General features: G+C 43.8%; 1 protein-coding gene across 1 annotated transcript in view; it reads left to right on the forward strand.

Annotated features, from left to right (window-relative positions):
* Positions 1-20,278, forward strand: part of Abcc4 (ATP binding cassette subfamily C member 4 (PEL blood group)) — a 219,035-nt gene extending 198,757 nt beyond the window's left edge. Inside the window, exons 28-31 of the mRNA XM_034498607.2 lie at positions 1,404-1,576; positions 2,252-2,357; positions 11,490-11,624; positions 18,494-20,278. Of these exons, the coding sequence (XP_034354498.1) occupies positions 1,404-1,576; positions 2,252-2,357; positions 11,490-11,624; positions 18,494-18,601 (522 nt within the window). The 3' untranslated portion in view covers positions 18,602-20,278. The remainder of the gene's footprint in view (positions 1-1,403; positions 1,577-2,251; positions 2,358-11,489; positions 11,625-18,493) is intronic.
* Positions 20,279-22,420: the final 2,142 nt, after the last annotated feature.

A 22,420-nucleotide genomic window follows, 5' to 3' on the forward strand; every position in this document is an offset into this window, starting at 1 on the left:
TGGGTTGCCATTCACTGTAGGACATGTATGAAGTTGGAGTGAACACATTTCATAGCTTTAGTGATATCAGACTGAACTTAGGAAGCACACACTCCAGGATTCCTGACATTGAAGATGTGGGTCCCAGTTGTTGGAGCTTCTTCAAACTTTTCAGATTAATTAAAATCTTCCAAAGTGGCAGGGTACCTACAGGATTGTTTGATCAGGGGGCCAGGCTTCCTACAAGAACTCCCATGCAGAATGTCTATTGGTGAACTTGACCATACTTTACATTTATGTAAATTACTTATGTAAATTACATTTATGTAAATGGCATTATGTATATGTACTTTATATTTTCTGTAGTACATCTTACATGTGACAAGAGCTTCATTTCTGAGACTCCTGTGATTTCTGGGCAGAGGATCTTGGTGGATGGAAAGTAGCAGGAAGGGAGTTAGGCTGGTACGGTGGGTGGCTCTGAGATGCACCAACTTCACTATAGTTTAGATGTCAGGAAGTGGTTCCCGTAGAAATGTGCTTCAGTGATTTTGATAAATTTGTAGCGTCATGGGTTGTCACAGTGATTAGGGTTTTAGAGCCCTCTGTCACCTCCATGACTCTCAGTCACTAATCTGTCCTGTGTCTTATCTCTGTGAACTCTTAAAGCTGTCTCTTACCTAACCATTAAGAAGGGACATCTTCAGGACATTATATAGATGGCTTATCAGCTAAGAGCACTTGTTGCTCTTGCAGAGAATTCACATCTTTTCCACAGCACGCGGCTCACATCACCTGTAACTACAGCTCCAGGGCACCTGATGCCCTCTTTATGCCTCCATGGGCAGCTGCATTCACATGTATGTACATAGTCATAGACACATAGACGCAGAAATAATCAGGCATACACACACAGAAAGGCACACACAGACACACATACATAGATACATATAGATACAGACACAGGCGCGCGCGCGCACACACAGACACACACATACACACATAGATCACATGCATACACACAGACACATAGATACACACACAAGCACAAACACACATACACAGGTACACATACATATACACACATAAATACACATAGATACATACACAGACACACACATAGATACACACATATACACACACACATACATATACACACACACACAATTTAAAAAACCAAATGAAATCTTGTTACAGAGATGCTCTCAGTTTTGCCCTGTTTTACCTAGGGGGCAGGCTTCCGTGACATATATAATGTACATAAGCAGTGTTACTCATGACCCAGGACCAATAGACCATGCTTATTACTGTGTGCTGCCATCCTCATGAGGCTTCCTGGAAGAAGTACCTCAAAGCTCTAGTCATGAAGACATCTGCCGGATAGTTCATGTATGAAAGTGTCATCCTTCTGTCTGCGTCTATAGGTACAACTTAAAGAGGCCATTGAAGACCTTCCTGGTAAAATGGATACTGAATTAGCAGAGTCTGGATCCAATTTCAGTGTTGGACAGAGACAGTTAGTGTGCCTTGCGAGGGCAATTCTAAAGAAAAACCGGATATTGATCATCGATGAAGCAACTGCAAATGTGGATCCAAGGTACGGAACTGAGGCTGCCGTGGACGTGGTCTAGAGTCAAGGCTAATGTCAGTGTGTCGGTGAATGTGAATTCTAAATGTGGCTCACAGGAAGGATTAGGTGACACTAAGGGATGTCTGGGTGTATCAGCCGTCCAGATGTGTGCTACACTAGTGTCTCCCCTCCAGACGTGTGCTACACTAGTGTCTCCCCTCCAGACGTGTGCTACACTAGTGTCTCATATATTTTATAAAATCACCTTCTGGCCACACATATCTCATTATGCACTGGCAAATACCCCAGAGTCCAGCATCTAAAACCTTCTGCCTTCAAGCATTTCAGCCCTCAAGCATTCGGCTGTTCACAAACGGATGCTCTGCTTGTATCCTAGGACTCCCAGGAGAATTAGATTCCTGAATTCCAAATCTGTTTCAGACAGTTTGGAGGAAAAACTGCGTTGTTTCTAACTAGACTTCTTGGGTTTTAGCTTTCTAAGAGGGGAGGTGTATAGGTGTGGTTGTGCATGCCTGTAACCCGAGCATCAGGAAGCCTAACGTAGAAGACTCTGGCAGTTCAAAGCCAGCCTGAGCTCTCTAAAATAATAATGATGATAATAAAGGGTTTTACAAATATTGCCGAGGGTCATGTGACCTTGCCCCATCTTTGCTGAATTGAGTGTGACCTCTGCGATTCCAGAACTGATGAGTTAATACAACAGAAAATCCGGGAGAAGTTTGCCCAGTGCACGGTGCTCACCATCGCTCACAGACTGAACACCATCATTGACAGTGACAAGATAATGGTGAGTCCTCCCCTGGCAGCGCCCACAGATGCTCGATGCTCCATTTATCCTACAGACCCACACCATCTTCCATTTATCCTTCCTTCTTAAAAAAACGATAAGAACCCCCAGCCCCAGTAAGCTAAGCCCCAGTTAATTCTTCTGCTCCAACAGTGCCTCAAGTGCTGTGTGCTGAGTCCTACTGTGCGCCTACCTTTCGTGTTCTCCTTTATCTACTGTTTGCTTAAGTGTATTTGCAGGACCATCTCAAGATGAATTATGCCCCAATGAAATGTCCCAAACCAGGCAGTGCATCACAATATTGTTCATACTCCATGTAGGACAGTGTCGTTTTGTGCATGCCACCTGACTTAGGGTTTTTATTCCTGCACAGAACATCATGACCAAGAAGCAAGTTGGAGAGGAAAGGGTTTATTCAGCTTATACTTCCACATTGCTGTTCATCACCAAAGGAGGTCAGGACAGGAACTCAAGCAGGTCAGGAAGCAGGAGCTGATGCAGAGGCCATGGAGGGATGTTACTGGCTTGCTTCCCCTGGCTTGCTCAGCCTGCTTTCTTGTAGAACCCAGGACTACCAGCCCAGGGATGGTACCACCTATAATGGGCCCTCCCACTCTTGATCACTAATTGAGAAGATACCTTACAGCTGGATCTCATGGAGGCATTTCCTCAAGGGAGGCTCCTTTTTCTGTGATAACTCCAGCTTATGTCAAGTTGACACACAGAACCAGCCAGGGCACCACCCTTGTTGCGGCTTTCCTTGATCAGAAACCAATCTTTCTGGGACTGGAGAAATGGCTCAGTAGTCGGGAACTCGTGTGCTGGTTAGTTTTTGTCACACAGTACTCTTGCAGAGAATTCTAACCTCAGTTCCCAGCACCTGCATGCAGAGGAAGAGGAAGGTTAAGAGTGAAAAAATTCCTTATCTTAGGGCTTTTCCTAGTTTGCTCTCTGTTGCTCTGTGAAACACCAGGACTAAACACACCTTAAAATAATGGTTTATTTCACTTCATTTTATACTTTATGGTTCATCACTTGGGGGTGGGGGGGAGGGAACCAGGGCAGAAAGCTGAGGTAGAAACCGTTGAAGAATGTTCATCACTGGTCATTCTCCATTCTCCATGGCTTGCTCAGTCTACTTTCTTATAGAACCCTGGACCACCTGCATGACCAGTAGACCCTAGGGATGTTTCCTAGGGCTCACCTACCTGCAGCAGGGAAGGGCAGAATCTTGCAGAAATGTCAAACAATAATTTCTAACTCTTGTCAGTCACCATTTAACCCACATGTGGGTATGGAGGTGTGAACATCTGGTTCTTGAGTATCCCTTTCTTCGAGCGCCTTTGTTATTGTCAGTGGTGTCTGGTACTTGCCTTACTAGTGTCTCCTGGTAAATCTTCAAAGGCTGTTTTTTCTCTCATTATCTACGTCTAAATTCTCAGTGTGGTTTGACATGGCAGGTTATAATCTGGCCCTTCCCTCTCTTCCTGGCCTCACCCCACTGCACTGTGCTACAAATGAAGCCATGGTGGTGTCCCCCCTGTCCTTGGGCGCATGGCTCTTTCTGACAGCTGTGCTTTCTTCCTCCTGAGTGTTGGCAGCTCGGACCATGAGGCTAGCAGTGTAGAGAGAGAAGTGAGTGGATTTGTGTGAGACAGCAAACAGTGTGACTAGATGGTGATTGAATGTGGGTTGTGAGAGAGGAGTCCACGTTGGTTTCCAGGGTGAGCACCCGAGCACTAGGATACATGGGCGAGACCAGGGTGAGGTCAGCTTGGAAAGGGTTCTCTTTGAACATGTGACCTTGTGTTTACCTGTGACATTGGCCCTCCCCGTCAGAACTCCAGTGTGGGGAAGTCTTCAAATCATGTCCCCATGATATCATGGAGATATCAGAGACAAAGCAACATCAGAAAACATTTCCTCCCAAGGAGATGGAACTCTGGTCAGTTGAGCTGCTTTCTGTTGTAAGAATGGCACAGGGTCCCAGCTTAGGGACCCAAAAACATGCGTCCTCTTCTTTCAAAGTTGGGGACTTAGATTCTGATATATCCAGCCAGAGTCAAACTTCTGTTATACTTTAGAACTTCTGATCACCCCCTCCCCCGACTTTAAACTTGGTAGAACACCAGTATGTCTGCCAGTTTTCTGTTACTGTAACAAAATACCAAAGATAATCAGCTTAAAAAAAAAAAAAAAAAAGATTCATTTGGCTCCAGAATTAGAAGTTTCCATCTGTGATTCTGATTCTGTGGTGAAGTGATGCATCATGGGAGGATGTGTAACAAATCCGAGCTCTTCAGCCGTGGCCAGGATGCAAAAGAGAAAAGGAGGAGCCAAGATCCCACAGTCCCCATCAAGGGCACAGCCACATTGTCCTAAAATCCCCCAATAGGCCCCATCTCTTAAAGGTTCTACGGACTCCCAGTTAGCACCACTGTGGCCACTAAGCTTTGATCAAGACAATGGCCTTTAGAGACTTTCAGGATCAAATTGCCGCAGCCAAGGGTATTCTTTGTCTGACCTTTAAAGTTTGAAGCAGTTTTTGCTTTAGAAGTGCCTGTTCCTCCTGTAGAAAACAAGAGCCCTGCTCTCTTGTTCTACGGCATCACATACACATGTGTCTCAGCTACTGTTCTACTGCTGTGAACAGACACCATGACCAAGGCAACTCTTACAAAGGGAAGCATTTGATGGCGGCGACGGGCTTGCTTACAGTTTCAGAGGGTAGTCCCTGATCATCTTGGTGGGAAGCGGACAGGCATAGTGCTGGAACAGTCGCTGAGAGCTTTACATCCTGGTCTGCAGCCAGAAGTGGGTGACGGTAGGGGAACTGGGCCTGGTGTGGGCTTTAAGGTTTCAAAATAACACATCTCCAACAAGGCCACACCTCCTAATCCTTCCCACATGGTTCCACTAAGGGACCCAGCTTTCAAACATAGGAGCCTGGGGGGGGGGGGGCGCATTCTGGTTCAAACCACCGCAACAACACGCCAATGATCTGCAATGCCTGGTGTCCCAGGGGTCTTGCTCAGGGAGTGACTAAGGAAGTGATGCTGATGAAGACTGTAGGCACCAGCATGTCACCATCAAGTGGAGTGATCACAAGTGCTTAAGGTGTAGTGATTACACCCCATTGTGAACACTCCACAAGGCTGATGGGGACGGTTTGTTTACTGTAAGTGAATCAAACAAAAGGCTTGTTGGGAAACAACTGTGACCTAATTAACGGCTTTGTTTATGTGTTGACTTTCCTAAGGGATTTTTTTTTTAACCAGTTTTGGTTCATTAAGCACCGTTAATGTGTTAGGCTTAGAATTCTATTCTATGAAGATGTTCTCTCAATTTTACCTTTATTAAACACGGGCGCTGTAGTCTTTATGACAGCTAATTTAATCACTCTCATTTGCTGAGTTACCACAAAACAATGGAGCAAGGCTGACAAATTAGGAAACTCCTTCTCCCAACACTCAACACTATCTCCACATTAGACTCGGCTCCCCCCAGCCCCCCACCTCGTTCTTAGGATTAACTGGCTACCTGGCTTCTGCTTTCCCTTCAGCTGATGGCTTCCTTCCAGTCCCTGTGCTTCCTGTCCACACAGCTCTGGGCTCTCCCGAGAAGCAAGGGCCAGAGACGCTCAACAGGGTCCACAAGTATTACCTCTCGCCTGAGTTAGAGGCTGTCCCTGTCTGCAGTCAGGGAATTCTAGGGAATTAAATTATAGAGAACCACAGGCTCAGAGACTCGGGTTGTGGCTCCCTGTTGACAGGCCACACTGTGGTCTTATAATCTTTACCTTTCTTCTTAGTTGTTTTCCCAGATAAAGTAAAACCAGAAACTATAGTCAACACACCCAGCTTGAAAAGCAGCCCGGCTCAGAACTAACCAGACTTTTACTGAAGTCTCTTTCTCACCTTTGTGCAACTTTTCTTTGATGAACCCACTTGGCTAAAACTAGGCCATTGAAAAAAGGAGAGAAAGGGGGAAAAAATGTCCCCTCAAAGGTATGCTTACAGTTTCAAGCCAGATATTCCCGGTGCAAATAACTAACATGGGAGTGCGGACTCCAGAGGAAGAAAAGTGAGACTGAGAGGCGACTGTGAAGATTAAGGTTTACGTCCTGCTCTTGCAGAATAGAAGATACATCATTTTATAAAGCAATTTGATTTACTCCCATAGTCTTTTGCATGGGAGAGACCTATATTTTAAAACTGCAATCTCCTTTTCTTTTTCTTTAATGTCAGGAGTGGTTATGCCCTGTGGATAAACTGGATTAAATTATTTTGAAACGGGACCATCCAATTTTCACATCTGGGACAACTACTCGGCCTCTGCAGAGATGGCAATCTGATCTGATAGCACGTCCTCACTGAGCTTGTGTAACTAGCTGACTCATCCGATGTATTTGTCTTTAACCTGCTAGATGACACTGAGCAATCTGAGGTGGTTGTTCCTGGAGAGATCTGGGGTGGAGGCAAGGCTGTCGTATAAGCACTAATGTGGGATTTGGTTTACAGTTTATTTGGGTCCAGGGAGGGAGGGAACCTAAGCAGAACATTCCAGGAGACTTTTCTTACTAAACATATCAAGAGAAAAATGAAAAACTCACTTTTTTTCCCCCATGCACAGAGAACTTTTGGAGTGGCTTTATGTTTGTTTGTTCTGGAAAATCTAGATTGTTTGATCACAGTGACTGAGTTTATATAAAGCTGCCAGCCTGGCTGTCAACCCCCCCACACACACACACACACACACACAACCATGCACACACACACTCCAAACATGCACATCCAGATGTGACTACAGCAGCTGCCTACTCCTCTGTGCTTTCTCTTTCTAGGTGTTTACAGAGCCGTGCCTCGAGTCTTCCTTCCCTCACTTTTAAATTCTGTCTCGCCCGCAGCTGTCACTTTGAAGCATGTGACTGCCCGTTGTCTCCCATTCTGTATTCCCACCTTCCTGCCTCACCTGCCCCCAGTGCATACTGGACTCTTTCCCTCTTGTCTTCTCACATCCCAGCAGTGCCCTGAGAGCCAAGTCCTTTGACTTTGGTTTTCTGCCACTGCGCACTGAGAACTTGGTACCTGTGGATGGTGCTGGGCTTTGGGGACGCAGCAGTGAACTAGAGAAGTCTTGCGAGACAGGCGACAACGCATCTCCAGTCAGGGCTCACACTGTTTGTGCCTTGAATGCGCCGTGCCCCCCCCCCCGCCCCATCTGGATTTTCGTGTGTCTGATGAACCTGTTTGCTGGTCCACTCTGCTCGTCTGCTCCGTCCTCCCTGGGGATCTTCCTCTAGCCTTCCGCTGCCAGCTTCTGCTTGTTTGTCTCAGTGTCTTTGTTTTTGTTTTTTATGTTTTATGATGGCTGCTTAAATATCTTTGCCTGTCTTTAAAAACAGGCTCTGTGAAGGCTCTGTCTTTGCCTATTGCCCAGTAACTACCCTAATGACATGGATCACTAAGTGTGTGATAACCCCGCTAAGTAAATATACCACTTTGAGGTCACTGAATTGTCTTCCCATACATTCTGCCTGCATGTACCTCATTCATTATTGATTCTGAAAAGGGGAATAAAAATTGTTTTTATTTTCATTTGGGACTATATACCAGGCATACAGGATGTAATCTAAATCTTCAGAATGATAAGATTGTACTGAAGTGAACAGGCAACATGTTTCTGATGAGAGGTGTATTTTCTTGAATCAGGCAGAGTTATGTTATCTAAATGAGGAGGTATGATAGAAATTGTTTTCATTTCTCCTTGCTGTTACTTTACATCTGATAATAAGTGTTGTATTCCGGACACCCAGATAGGCTTGAGTCCCAGCATGGTCGCCTCCAGCCAGGGTCAAGTCATGTAATTTCTCTGATGGTCAGTGTTCATGTCAGATTGGGAGCATGTGACCAACCATCATGTTCCTCTCCGAGGAGTCTCCATTCTCAGACGGTGCTATTTTGGGATGGATGGATGGATGGATGGATGGATGGATGGATGGATGAATGGATGGTAAAGGCAGATGCTAACTTGTCTCAAGTGTGAACACTGATGACAGTAAGAAGCTGGCAGTGGGCAAACTGTCCCCATTTAAGTTACTTCTCAAGGACAAAGACAGATGCTGGGAACGTGGCTCAGTTGGCAGAAATCTTGGCTCGCATGCTCCAAGCAATGGGTTTGTTCCTCTGAAAACTACAAACCAGGTGTGGTGGCTCACAGCTGGGATCCCAGCACTGGAGAGATACGGGCAGAAGGACATAACAACTGCAAGTCCCAGGTGTGCTCTGTTCCTAGAGTGTGAGCCAGCGTGAACTGCAGGACAGCCTGTCTTGTGGTTTGTTTTTCATGTACATGTTTACTTGTTTTATGTGTATGCGTGTGTTGCCTGCATGAACGTCCATGTGCCTGTGCAGGCCAGAAGGTAGTGTATCCACTGGGGCTGTAGCTATTATGTGCTGTCACTGTCACATGGGTGCTGGGAATTAACCTAGAGTCCTCTGGCAGGGCAGCCTGTGCTCTTAACCACTGAGCCATCTCTCCAGGCCGGACTCTTGTCTTTTAAAAAGCACAACAAAACCATCCCATGCAAAGATCTCTCTTTTGTCATTAACATCATTGGACCACGTTTTTGCTGTATGGCACTTACATGTCAGGGCCATCTGTCCCCAGCTCTTACTCCATTTACCTAGTTGGGGTGATAATATCCTGGTTCCTTTATAAATACTTTGTGTGTGTCTGAGCATGTGTGTGTGTGGATCCATGTATGTGTGTATGCATGTGTGTGTGTGTCTATGTCATGTGTTACTAGAAAATGAACCCAGGCTGAGCCCACAACCCAGCCCCATGATAAAGCATGTCAAGACCACATTTTAAAAAGTCTGTCATAGTTTACATTTTCGAAGTGTTATCATGCAAATTGTTCAAAAATTCTGTGTGCATGAATGAGGCCTGAGCTCACTGTCAACCAGCAAAATAAATAATTATCACAATTGTGTCATACGTCTGCACGTAAAAACTATCCAGCTGGGCTGAAGACATGGCTGTGGTTAAGAGCATATATAGCCCTTGCTGAGGACCATGTTTGATTCCCAGCACCAACATGGGGTCACCCACAACCACCGGTGACTTCAGCTCTCAAGAGATCCAGCCCCTCTGACCTCTGTGGGCACCTCATGAACACACTCAAGGATGCACACAGACATACACATACAAATACACAGAGATGCATTCACAGATACACATACATAACATACATGGACACACAAGGATGCACACATACACATGAACACATATGTATATACATATTTTAAAACAAATATTTTTTAAATCATTAAACTTTTCAACAAACTAAAGTACAAATTATTAAGTTGTTAGTACTGAGAAGGCAGAAAATATTTTTTTTTTATCAATGGTCTTTCTGTCACTTCTGTTATAAAGCTTCCTGCCTTCTGAGAGTGTTTTCTGACTGTGCCTTACAAATGATGGTCACTTTTGAGATCTGCCGCTCTGAGTGGCATTTGTGTGTTTCAGACACTGTGGGAAGCGGAAAGACCATCTTATATTTTAATACATTCACTGGGAAGTTAGACAGGGACAAACGAGCAGTTGTTATAAATCCAGGCAGTCTGTTACCGTCAGAGAGCACAGAGTCTACCTCTGAAGTATGATTTTAAGTTTACTTTTCTGCTTTGGCAGAACAGAAAGTTCATCATTTTGTAAAGTAAGTTAACTCATTTACTTAGCCTTTAGCATAGGAGACACCTGCATTTCAAAATTGTGCTTTCGCCTTTCGTTAACGTCAGGAGGAGTGTCTATTCCCTGTAATGCAATGCTTAAGTAAAATTACACATTCGGGGCATCTAAATTGGCATGCCAAATTATAGGACATTTTAATTATTATGTGGATGTGACAGATTCAATTATTCTTGAACTCTTTTGAGAAAGCTGCCCTTAGCAGCAATTCACAGTGGTAAACAAAAGATTAACAGAAAAATGCCCTTTAGGAGACTCTATAAATGTTTCCGATTAAATACCATGGGCCAAATTAACTGTAATATCTAGATACAGAAAAACAACCCCAGCCCTGCTTAGAGTTTCAGCGGATTCTCTTGGGATGGATTTACTCTAAACACAGCCCAATGAAGAACGGAATAAGTACCACCTACATGGGTGCCGTTTCCCTAGGTGCGTCATTTGGGCCAGTTGTCGCCAACTCTCTCTTCTGTCTGAAACCATTAACCAAAGCCACTACTAAGTGGAGATGTTCGGTGACCCCTCCACCTCTCTATCCCTAGTGTATGTAGGTCAATGAGCCATCAACTGGCTGCAAGACAGGCAGCTAAAGGGAGAGAGAAGGAAGCCAGAAAGAAGTTCAGCAGATCCTCGGCCCTGTGCTCTTCAGACCAGGCTGCCCCGTAGGCTCTGTGAACTTGAGGTCATCAGATCCTGAGGTCAGCACCTTAGTTATTTCTTTGGCCTTATCCAGAGAGAAATCAGATTTCTAGCGGGTTCTTCTGTGCACAGCGGTGCTGAAGTTGCTTGTCTGTCATTTACCTACCTACTGGGGTAACTTTAGGATGCATCTCATCCGGCTTAGTCCCCTGTCAGCCCTAAAGAACCTCTGGAAACACTTCTCTCTCCAGCTGCTGCTCAGATCCTGTCAATCCAGCTTGGTGATTTATTCTCAGGCCACTGTTGCTTGGCTCTTCTGACATGACCCATGTTCTAAATAAACAGGTTGTTTTTCTTCATTCCATAGATTTCTTAGCTCTGCGTGTACGTATATACACCCCTCAAAGCTCAGCGTCTGAGGGTTTTAAAAGCACTAACAGGCTCCCCTAGTAGCCTTGGCAGAATGCATAGAGCAACAGACAGCTGTGCACCCCATAATAATAGTCTAGAACTTTCATTTTTCTAACTTCCCTGTAACATTAAAATAATAAAAGGTCAGGTCGGCCTTTGTTTTCTTCATAGCTCAGGATAATCAAACCTTTCAAGGGTGCTCAGGCTACCACCCAAATAGATGGTCTATTCTCCCTGGCCCTGCCCCTTTCCGAAGCATTGTCTGTGTGATAATATATTGCTACATGACATTGTGTGTCTCAGTGGGCTTTTTTTTCTGCTGATCCCCAGGTTTTGGATTCAGGAAGACTGAGAGAATATGATGAGCCGTATGTTTTGCTGCAGAATCCAGAGAGCCTCTTTTACAAGATGGTTCAGCAGCTGGGCAAGGGCGAAGCCGCTGCCCTCACAGAGACAGCAAAACAGGTGAGTTGGTCCAGCAGCCTTAATTACAGTGTGTCTCACCCGCTCCCTCCTCGACATTTGGCACCAGGGGTCTGGTTTAAAAAAAAAAAAAAAAAAAAGCACTGTGTGCCCTTTTCAATTATAAGCCTCGGGAGACAAAAGCTTCAACACGTCCAGGGTTGAAGTCAGGTCTACCAGGACTTGGCAGAAGCACCCGGGGAAGGTGTGTGCGTATGTGCACGTGCAAACAGGCGTGCCCAAGAGGGAGTAAGCCCTGACAGCAAACTCATTACATTTTCTGTCTCATTGATGCTTAAATGCAGGTATTGTTGGGATACATCCAGGAAGTTAGGTTAAGGTGAAAGTGGAATATGTTTGTTATAAAAAGGTCTACCAGAGAGACGTCGAGGTCACTCTTGTTCTTTTCCCTATAATGTGTAGAGAATACTATTATTGCTTGCTCCTGCCTATCTCCATAAACCTTTGTTGAGTTTTAGGTCCAAAGATGCCTTTGTTTTTCTTCTCCTACCTTACACAGACGATAAATGTCCGAGCAGGATGTACCCAGAATTGGTTACACCTTAACTCTACAGTCTAGTGTGTGGAGTGAGAAAGCCTTAAAGGCATTCAGCATGCGTGGGAGCTTTCCCGACCTGCACACACGGTTGCCCCGGGTAACTGCACTCTGGTTTAAGGGACTTAGTATCATACAGCTGCAACCCTAGGCTCCACAATACAGGTGTGGTTTTTCACCTTCATTCCTTTTATATTTCTCAGATTTGTCAACAATATAGACAGAATAAAATTGCTTGGGGTTGTGTAACATCTAAGTGTCCCTTAAAGACAATAGCGCAAGAAGCCATGTTCTAGTTTCCTACCAGTCCTGGGTGAGCAGTCGCACCTAAAGCCTAGGTTCCTCTTTTACTGCTGTCTCAGCTCATTAATAGTAGGGGCTGGAGAGATGGCTCAGCAGTCAAGAACATTTGCTCCTCAGTCATGAGGGTCAGAGTTTAGGTTCCAGAACTCATGTGACAAGTCAGGCATCCCACTTAGATATTGCATGTACACGCCACAGGCATCCCTAATCACACAGACACACCCTGACACATGAATAAGTAAAATCAATTTCAAAACTGATGGGGTAATGGGTTGTGTGTATATACAAGTGCTGTGTTGGGTAAGAATGTGTGAGCATGCCGGGCAGTGGTGGCTCACGCCTTTAATCCCAGCACTTGGGAGGCAGAGGCAGGTAGATTTCTGAGTTCGAGGCCAGCCTGGTCTAGAGTGAGTTCCAGGACAGCCAGGGCTACACAGAGAAACCCTGTCTCAAAACCAAAAAAAAAAAAAAAAAGAATGTGTGAGCATACCTTTAGTCCCCCATGGTAAGAGAACAGGGAAGCCCAGTGGGCGAGCGTCTTTTCCTGAAGTGAGCCATGATGGTGACGGGGACGGGGATGAGGCCCTCACTAGATACAGTGCTCTGGGCTGTGATCCAGGTTCTCTGAACTTTATATCTGCTTAAGAGGTTACAGCTTAGAGAACAGAAGGGAAGTACCCAGAAACACAAAGCTAGTAAGTAACTGGAAGCCATGTGTTTAAAATATGCTTCACATTGTGGGTATCAGACTAGATGGTTGACATCTTGAGGCGGCAAAGTGTATAAGGCATTTTACAAGTGCTGGGGAATTTACAAATGAAAACAGAAATTGGAACAGTCTTCAGACCAAAACTTTCACTCCTGGCAATAGCAAGTGCATCCTCCGAGCCTCTCCTACGTAGCTTTCGAGATTAAATGATTGACAACTGGTTTTAATAACCAGTCTAACAGATGGTATATGCCAAGGGTACAGAATTTTTTTATGTATACATGTGTGCATGGATGCATAAATGTGTGTATATGGAGGCCAGAGTCAGTCACAGTGTCTGTCAGTGCTGGAGTGCCGTCCACCTCCTTTGAGACAGTCTGTTGTCTGGAGCTTGCTGATGAGTGAAGCCTGCTGGGATCTAGTGTCTCTCCAGCACTAGAATCATACTGTGTGCCATTTCATTCAGCTTTTTCCATAGATTCTGCAGATTCTAATGCTTGCACTGTGAGCGCTTTCACATCTCCACCCTACCCCCACCCCCACCCCCACCTCCTTAACTTTAATAAGTAAAAGGTAACACACTGGGCCATTCTGGTCTCCTGCCTTACAGCTCCTCTCCCTGGACACTGTATCTTTATATTATTACATAATTATCTCATTCTTCTCAAATGACCTACAGTTATCCTTTCTCCACCTTTACCTCCCATCCCCCACCCCTTGATTTTAATCAGTTATTTTTATCCCAGAGATTTAGCTCTCAGGTTTATTTACTGGTTATTCTGCTTTACAACTGGTCAGTTTCTAGTCTTTATTAATTCTTTCTGGCTTGGGTTTGTTTTGTTGCTGCTTTTTAGTTGTTGAATACATTTGTTTGTATTCTTTTCTTACTTACTAATATGGGTATTAATGATAACAGTCATAACTAACATAGTAACTACAATAATTATGCTAATTGCAATATAAATACTTAAGGCTGTGAATTTCCTATGACTATTGGCTTCAGCCATACCTCAGGTTTTTTGCACAGTCAGCTTTCATCAAAGCTGTGTTTCATACATACACTTTACAGTTCAGGTTTGATTTCCTTTTTATCACAGAAATTATTTAAGAGGAACATCTGCTAGCAAAAGAATAGTTTTCTGTTCTACTTATCATCTACACTGTCATTGTTCTGTGGTAAATAATGTTTTCTATCCTGTCTGCTTACTTGAAATAACTCATTCTTGCTTGTGCCCTGGTACCCTGGAAATCTTTATAATAAATGGTTTTTTGTACATTCTCTTTTAGAAATGAATAGCCTAGTAATTTTTCTTAGATCTGCTTTATTAATTACATGGTATGGGTCCTCTCTGTTCCTACACTAGTTTTTCTCACGGGACTCATATGTGGAAATGGATGTCCCATACAGAGAGCACATGCCTCTCTTTGTGGTTCCTATCACATTCACTTTGAATATTCTTATTTTTCTCAACTTGCAGATGTTTATGAATTCCACTATGAGTTATACTGTCTACATTTCAGGCAGTCTTTCAATGTTCATTTAAGGCTTTTGGCTTTTAATATAGCCTGCTCAAAACTAAGATGGAGCCTTTCTCACCTTCGCCCTGTCTTCATTCACTCTGTATGCCTTTGTCATTAATATTGGAAGTTCACCTTCAATAAATGCATGGCATTGGGTTTTGGTCAGAGATGCGATCCTAGCCTTTTTACAAAGGAGTGGTTTTAACCCATTTACATTTATTGACATCACAGGTATGTTTTATCTCTGATAGATTCATCATACTATGCTTTCAGTGCTTTTCATATGTGTATCACATTACCTTTGTCAACTTTATAAAGCTGTTTCTCCTTAAGCTTCTGAAAATATTAATTCCCAGTTACTCTGTTTGCTTGCTCAATCCTGTTTCCATGTCTCGCTCTGTCATTCTTTCCCACAGTAAGTAATCTCCAGACTGCCTCTGGTAGGTAAATCAGTCATTTCTTTCATCTTTTCCTTTTTCTCTTCATAGCTGACCTCCATCCATCAGATTTCACCTCCGGCTCTTTCTTAGCCATGCTTCAGGTTTCTTGCCTTCTGCACAGCGGCTTCTGCTGCACTTTCACTGTGTTCCAGATGTTTTCCCGTAACTGTCACCTGCTCACTGAGCATTCCTCATTATCAGTTCATCTTGATCCATCCTGCCTTTCACACATCTAGCTTATGGGCCTCTCTTTTCATTATGTTACCACTTTTTATTTTTGAACAAAACGTTTTTTCCCCAATCACATAGCTGCAGGATGGTTGTGGATAGGACATTGTTTCAGATGGGAGTCTATAAACTCTTTCTATTTCTCTGTATCTTAGATGTTTAAGGTTATTTCTAAAAGAGTAAGAATTTGATAATTCATTGCTCAGTGATCTAAAAAGGGACTAAGCCTGTGGTATTAACTTGACAGTAATGAGAGGGAGGATCTAACTAGACCTGCCTTATGGTTGAGGCCTTGAGAATCACTGTGAGTGAAGCCACAGTTCTACCGGTGAGTGAGGCTAACCCGACAGTCTTAAGCCAGAGTTCTAACCAAGTGGTTACAGCACACCAAGTGGTAACTTACAAGTACAGTGTAAACAAAAGCTATTGCTCTCCTCTGTCCAGAGGGGAAGGTTTTGTTGCTCTGTTCTGTAGAATGCTCTGTTGCCATGTTGTACCTGATGGGCCAGTGAATGGCTGACCTTGGTTTCAGCCCATATCAAAGACACTGTGAAAAGAATCTAAGTAAAAGGAAGGAAGAGGAGCAAAAGATTTCACCCCAGACCAGCATGATGGCAGTGTCGCTGTTTGTCTCCTTTCCTCACTTCCTAGTGAGGCACTGAGACCATTTGCCACATGAAGAAGCTGAGGAAGAAGAGCCCAGCTAACGTTTCAGAGTTACCAGCCAACAGGCCCTGGTGCCCCAAGCCCCAGGCATCTCCGAGCCTGCCTTTCTGCCTCCCAGACTAGCGTATTAACTCCGTTAACAGTGTCTCAACAACAGGCCTGGGATCCTGCAAAGATCATATCAAGACCCGCAAAAGGGAGTCAGAGCTGAATTGTTTTCATGTCTCCATTCTGTAGCATTGCTTTCCATGTACTGAGGGGCTGCTTCCCCGAGCAGTCGTCATTAACACACCCAGCACTTAGCTCGGCATGTTTTCAGCCTGCAGTTTGTAGCCATTAATTAGTTCCTATGAGGTAAGTCTTTGTTATCTCGTTTTTACAGATGAGGCAGACAGTGTGGAGAGAGGCTAAGTAGATGTTGCAGTATCAGCTGGATGTTCAGGAGAGAGACGAAGACTGGTCCCTTTTAGCCTAGGCTCAGCCTGCAGCTTGAGGGCCCAGTAGAGAGTGTCAGCCATCTTTTGGCTTGATCTCATGTAGAGGCTACAATTGGCAGAGTGTCTTGCCCAGCATGCAGTAATCTCTAGGTTCAGTCCCCCACACTACATTGTTTTCTGTTTTTAACAGACATAGTGATGGTGGCACATGCTTTAGTCCCAACATTTGGAGGTGGAGGCAGGTACTGAGAACTCAAGGTCATCCTCAGGTCTACGATAAGTTCAAGGCCAACCTGAAATACTTGAAACCCTGTCTCCCCAATATATATGTATATGTATTATATTAAATATATATAATTATATATAATGTATGTATAATATATATATATAATGCTCAGTCTCAACCATACCGTTATTCAGAGTGTGTTATAAACATGGTAGGAACAAGTCAAGTCAGGAATTTTATACACCTGAAATGGTTCTCAACAAAGCATCCCTGACTAGAAAACCAAGACTGTTTTAGCTACCATGTGTGGGTGTGTTGACTGCATGTATGTGTGTGTATTGTGTGCATGCAGTGCCTACAGAGTCCAGAAGAGGGTGTCAGGTCCTCTGGAACTGGAGTTACAGGCAGTCATGACTAGCCCTGTGGGAAATAGAGTCTGTAGGTGGAGATTATGTGAAATTTGAATACACAGACACACCAAAAAGAACAAGTTCTTTCTATGTTCGAAAGCATGTGTTAATGGAAATGGTCCCAAGATTCTGTTCCAGTAGGGTCTTTCTTCTTCAGTGACATTTCTTTCGTAAATAGAATCTTCCATGTTGTGGTATTTAGGGAGAGGTTTGCAAGCTACCCAAGGGAGGTGTACTTAGGAAGTAGGTGTCAGTGACCCTGTTGCCTGGGAAGGCCATCGTTCCCACTGATAACTTTGTGGACAGCACCCACAAATATAAATCCACGGCTGGGGGTTTGTAAAGTGGAACTGGTGTCGTCACAAGACCCAGCTTGTGACATGTGTCAGCTCAGAGAGATGCTACATTTTCTGTTTTAAAGACTCAAACAAAACTTTTCACATTCTCCTTTGAAGGAAAAAAAAATTACATTTGAAGGCCTTTTTCACGTAAACGCATTTGGAGATAAGGGCTCACAAGTCCTGACATTATTTCATTTTGTAATACACATCTGTCAAGGAACCTAGATATGATACAGCCACTAAAAACTGATGATTGGGGAACAGAGAAACCTGACAGCATTTCATGTCCTTTATGTTCCGATTACACATTTATCAGAGAACCTGTATCTCTTCTATTGCGGCTTGGAATTGGCAGAATTCAGGAATTCAAAGGCTTGGCAAAGAGCTGTCCTATTATTTGGTATCATCTTCCATTTGAGAGAAGTCGCCTGGTTGGGTCATTGTTATAGCATTTGCTTCTCTTTTCATTATTGTGGTCCGCTATCCACAGATCGAGGTTCTATAGGCCCCACGACGGCCTTGCTGCACAAATTAAGTGTCGGGATATTTCATACATAGACGCCGGAGTTTCAATGCTTGTCAATCAGAGTTTGTAATATATAGGGATTACAACCTGATATTAGCATCGAGGACTATTGTGCTCATTTTATTCGTGAAAATGAGAAAGTTCAGTACAGATGCCCAATCCCCTGGCCTCTTTGTCATCCCCCCACCCCCGTTTCTTTCTTTTTTTTTTTTTAATTTATCTCTGGGTTTTGAGTCGGTGGAATGACTTTGCTTATCAGTTCAATGGCGTGATGAAGCGTATCTGTGAATCAGAGTGATCAGAACTAAAGTGGATCTCCAAGTTGTTGGGCATTCAGCCCTGCCATGCTGAGGGTTTTGGCCAACATTTCACCAACGGTGTGCTTGCCTGGGCTTCTAATTGCACCTCAATGGGTGCTTTGATTTCCTGGATGGAGACAGGCATTGCCTCCGAGGAGAAAGGCTTGAAAATTTACTCATGTTCTTTTTTGGCCTGCCTCTTTTCCACAGGTGTACTTCAGACGGAATTATCCAGATATTACATTCACCAATCCAGTGGTTATGAACACCTCCAATGGACAGCCGTCAGCCTTAACGATATTTGAAACAGCATTGTGACTACCAGGACGTCTAAAGTCTGTTTTGAAGGTGTTCCCTGCCCTGCCAAGAGACTCACACTTTGTTGCCTACAGCACACCTGGTTTTTGTTCTGCTACAAATCCTTTACAGACAAGAGACTGCTGGCTTTGGCTTTTTTTCCCTCTTGATTCCCTCTGTGATTTCAGGTTCTAACAAAATGGCCTGTTGTTTTATTTAAAAGTTCCTGCTGTTCTTTACAAATCCAGTTCTGAGGTGCAGGCACAACAGTGACAATGGCCTTCTACCAGGTTTTGTGCCTTAACAGACTGTAGGGCCAAAGCCCATTCGTTTTATAAGCTGTCACAGTGGGCTGCTTCTTCCTCTTGCCTTAAAAGTACACTCCCCAAGTATGTCAGGGACTCTGTTTACTTGAAGACTGTGTGCAGTTGCCAGTTTGTCTCCTTGCTTTCCGTGACTTAGCTAGGACTCATTACTTCTCCACAAAGGCCTCTGGTTAAAATAGAACAGGCAAAATTAACAGGAATCAACAATAACAACAACAAACCAAAAGAGAAAAGAAGAAACATTTAATTTAAGTACTTTGCTAGAGAGAGACTATCCCACCACCTACACATATACAAAGAGATATATGTCTAAAGTATGGAAGACATTTATGTTGAAAAATCAACTTCTGCTTTCTCAGAATGGAAGGCCCCAGTGGTGGTTAGGTGCCCCTTCCCATGCTGCCTGTGTGAGCCCCTCTGCGCTGCCTGCGCACTGAGGCACTCGGCATCATGACACTTCCTCTGAACAGTGACTCTCAAACACGTAATATTAATCTCATTTGGCTTCTGGTTTACAGAAGGTAGAGCTCCTATTAGCTGTAAGCCTTTTGTGAAGTCCTTTCAAATCGACACCAGAAGCTCTCCCCAGCCAGTGAAAACCTGAACATCCTTAACAGTCATCAGTTGTACATTCTGAGGATGCTCTGCAGAAGCTTCACTTTCTAGAGCCCATCCAGATTAGATTAGCTCTGACCACTAATGGCAGGTCTTAAGGACCTTCTGATTAGTCAGTCAACAAACCACAACACTTCCTAGGACCTGCTGTGCTTCATGTTAACTATAAGTCTGAAATGTTTCTGGGTGGTGGTAACAAAGGTCTATGTCAAGTTCAAGTTACTAAAGGTTTTACTGTCATGATTTAAAGGGGACTCTTCATGACCTGTCACAATACACCATCCTCAAGTTACCTATATTAATGTATAGACACACTCACTTAGGTGCATATGTGTGTGTATCAACAACATACATATATCAGGTTTTTAGACTGGTTAACAAAACAAAGCCTGTTTTATACAATGGAACCTCAAAAAGCACACATACACAAACCACCAAAAACCACGTGGAGTACAGTGACTGTTAGCCTCTTGGTATTCAGAAGTCTGTAATGAATGTAATAATGTCTAGTCCAGTAAATGATGTACAAACATTTATTGGTAGTCACAGTTTATATTTCAGGAGACTGAGATGCAATGCTGACAATATTAAGGTCTGTTTGAATATTTAGAAATGTCTTACTGTATATATGTTTATGTTTATTTGGTCTTTAGAGATTAAAAGCAGACGTACAGATGTGTTTCTATTTTGTTTCTATTTTTACACCATCACAGGACAAACCAAATTCAACTGAAATAAATGACAATTTTCATCCCCATTCAAAGATCTGTTTATTCTTTGAGGGATTATGAACTGACTCATGTCCTTGCTGTTGAAAGCTTTTGTTAGATCAAAAGGTACCTTCCACCACCACCTGTTTCTCTTGGCTACTTGGGTGTACCAGATAGACTGAGTGGAGGCATGGGTTGCAGACAACCTGAAACAGTTGCTCCTAAAATTGCTGACGTTGCCAGGTAACTCTCCTTTCTAGAAGAGGAATTAGCTTGTGCCCCCAGGCTTGAACAAACATCAAATGGATACAGTTTTTAGGGTTTCTGTTTGTTTGTTTAAGGTGACTGTTCCCTCACAGTAACAGGAAGAATCTATTGCCATTCCATTTAAAGCACTATTGAATGTTGGTTCTGAGCCTGGGTAACCTGGGCCAGCAACTTCATCTGGAAGCTTGTGAGAAGTGAGAGTCTAGTGGCTTAGATCTGTTAGATCCAAACCTGCGCTGTGGGGATTGGTGATCTGCTTGAGGAAGCCTTAATACTATTCCAATTCAAAAAACAAACAAACAAACAAAACAAAACACCACCTCAGAGCTGATGCCATAGAACCTTAAAAACCAAACCCTAAGGCTTCTCAGGAAAATCTCAGGGTCCCCTCAGAGGTGAGCAAGAGGTTCTTCAGTGAGAGACCATCCAAATGTCCAGTAACTGGGAAAGGACCTGCACCTGCTGGTTACCAAGAAAAAACAAAACAAAAAACAAACAAACAAACAAAAAACACCATAGTGGGCAGGTGAGCAATACAGGAACACTTTTATACTACATGAAGTTATTTATCAAAAAACAAAACAAAACAAAAAAAACCACCAACAACAAAAACCAATTTTGACCCAGTGAGATGGCTCCAAGGGTAACGCTCCTGCCTCCAGGCCTGACAGCCTAAATGTGTTTTCTGAATCCCAACACTGTGAAAGGAGAGCTCCAACTCCTGAAAGTTGACCCCTGACCTCCATAGCACGTGCACGTGACGTGCACGTCACACACGAGTAGGGGATCCTTTAGAAAAACATCTTGGTGACATTTGCTCGAGCTGTAGGCCCCGTGATCTGTTTTCTGCCCCTGGTGTGCACTTACACACAACGAGCTGTATCAGGGATGTCACAGGGAACACTGGGAATAATTCCAAGTTATTGAGGCCTGAAAGCAGCTGAAATTAGCAGCAGCAGAAGTAGCAGGTGTTGGGACACAGCAATGAAACAAGGTACAGGCACAACAGTGAATTTTATAAACGTTGTCGTGTTTCAAAGAGCTCTGACCCAACAGGCTTACGATTCCACACAAAATTCAAAAATGGAGATAAACTGTAATATAGAGTCTCACTGGCCCTTAGTTTAGGGAGAGACAGTTTTTTTGGAGAGACAGCTCAGTGGTTAAGAGTACTGGTTGCTCTTCCAGAGGACCCAGGTTCAACTTCCAGCAACCACATGGCAACTCACCACCATCTGAAACTCCGGTTCTAGAGGATCCAACGGGTACTTTTAAAAAGGAGGAGGGTGGTGCGGGGGCGTGGCTAGGGTACTCGAATAACCCTCCCACCTACCTTGTAGGCTTGAGGGTGGTTGGTCTGGGAAGTGTTAGGCCTTTTGTGTTTTCTGCGCCTTTAATATACAATACTTTACAACTGAGTTAGCAAAGTACTTCTCCATATTATCTTTGGGCACCTGGGTCTCCTGACAAAGGAGTGCTATAGAGGTGAATCATCCGGGGAAAGTAAGTCCTTAAAATGCAAGGCTGTTCTAAGCTTATCTGTAGCCTGGGGCAAACAAAGCATTTGCAGCCCTTGGTACTTGAGAAGCCAAGGTCTATGTTTGCCCCAACTGATGTGGTGTATCTGTTTTAAAGGGTACGCCAACCCTATCAGCCTAAGACTTTCAACCCAGAAGTTAATCACACCCACATACACAGTTCCTGCCTCCACCTTTTCATCTTCTAGGATGTAGAAATAGATATTTGGGGTATGCATATAATAATAATTTTCTAATAAAAATCCTCCTGACCACCAGTCTAGGGTTCCAGGTTGCAGGTTGGCTTTTGGGTAGAAAAATAAGATGGACTTTAATGTTCAGGATGCTTCTTGGTAAAAGCAGAGGTGTCCTTTGGGATCCACACTTGTAGAACCAAGAGACCCA

Source organism: Arvicanthis niloticus, chromosome 3, assembly GCF_011762505.2.
Source record: "Arvicanthis niloticus isolate mArvNil1 chromosome 3, mArvNil1.pat.X, whole genome shotgun sequence".
Taxonomy (NCBI): domain Eukaryota; kingdom Metazoa; phylum Chordata; class Mammalia; order Rodentia; family Muridae; genus Arvicanthis; species Arvicanthis niloticus.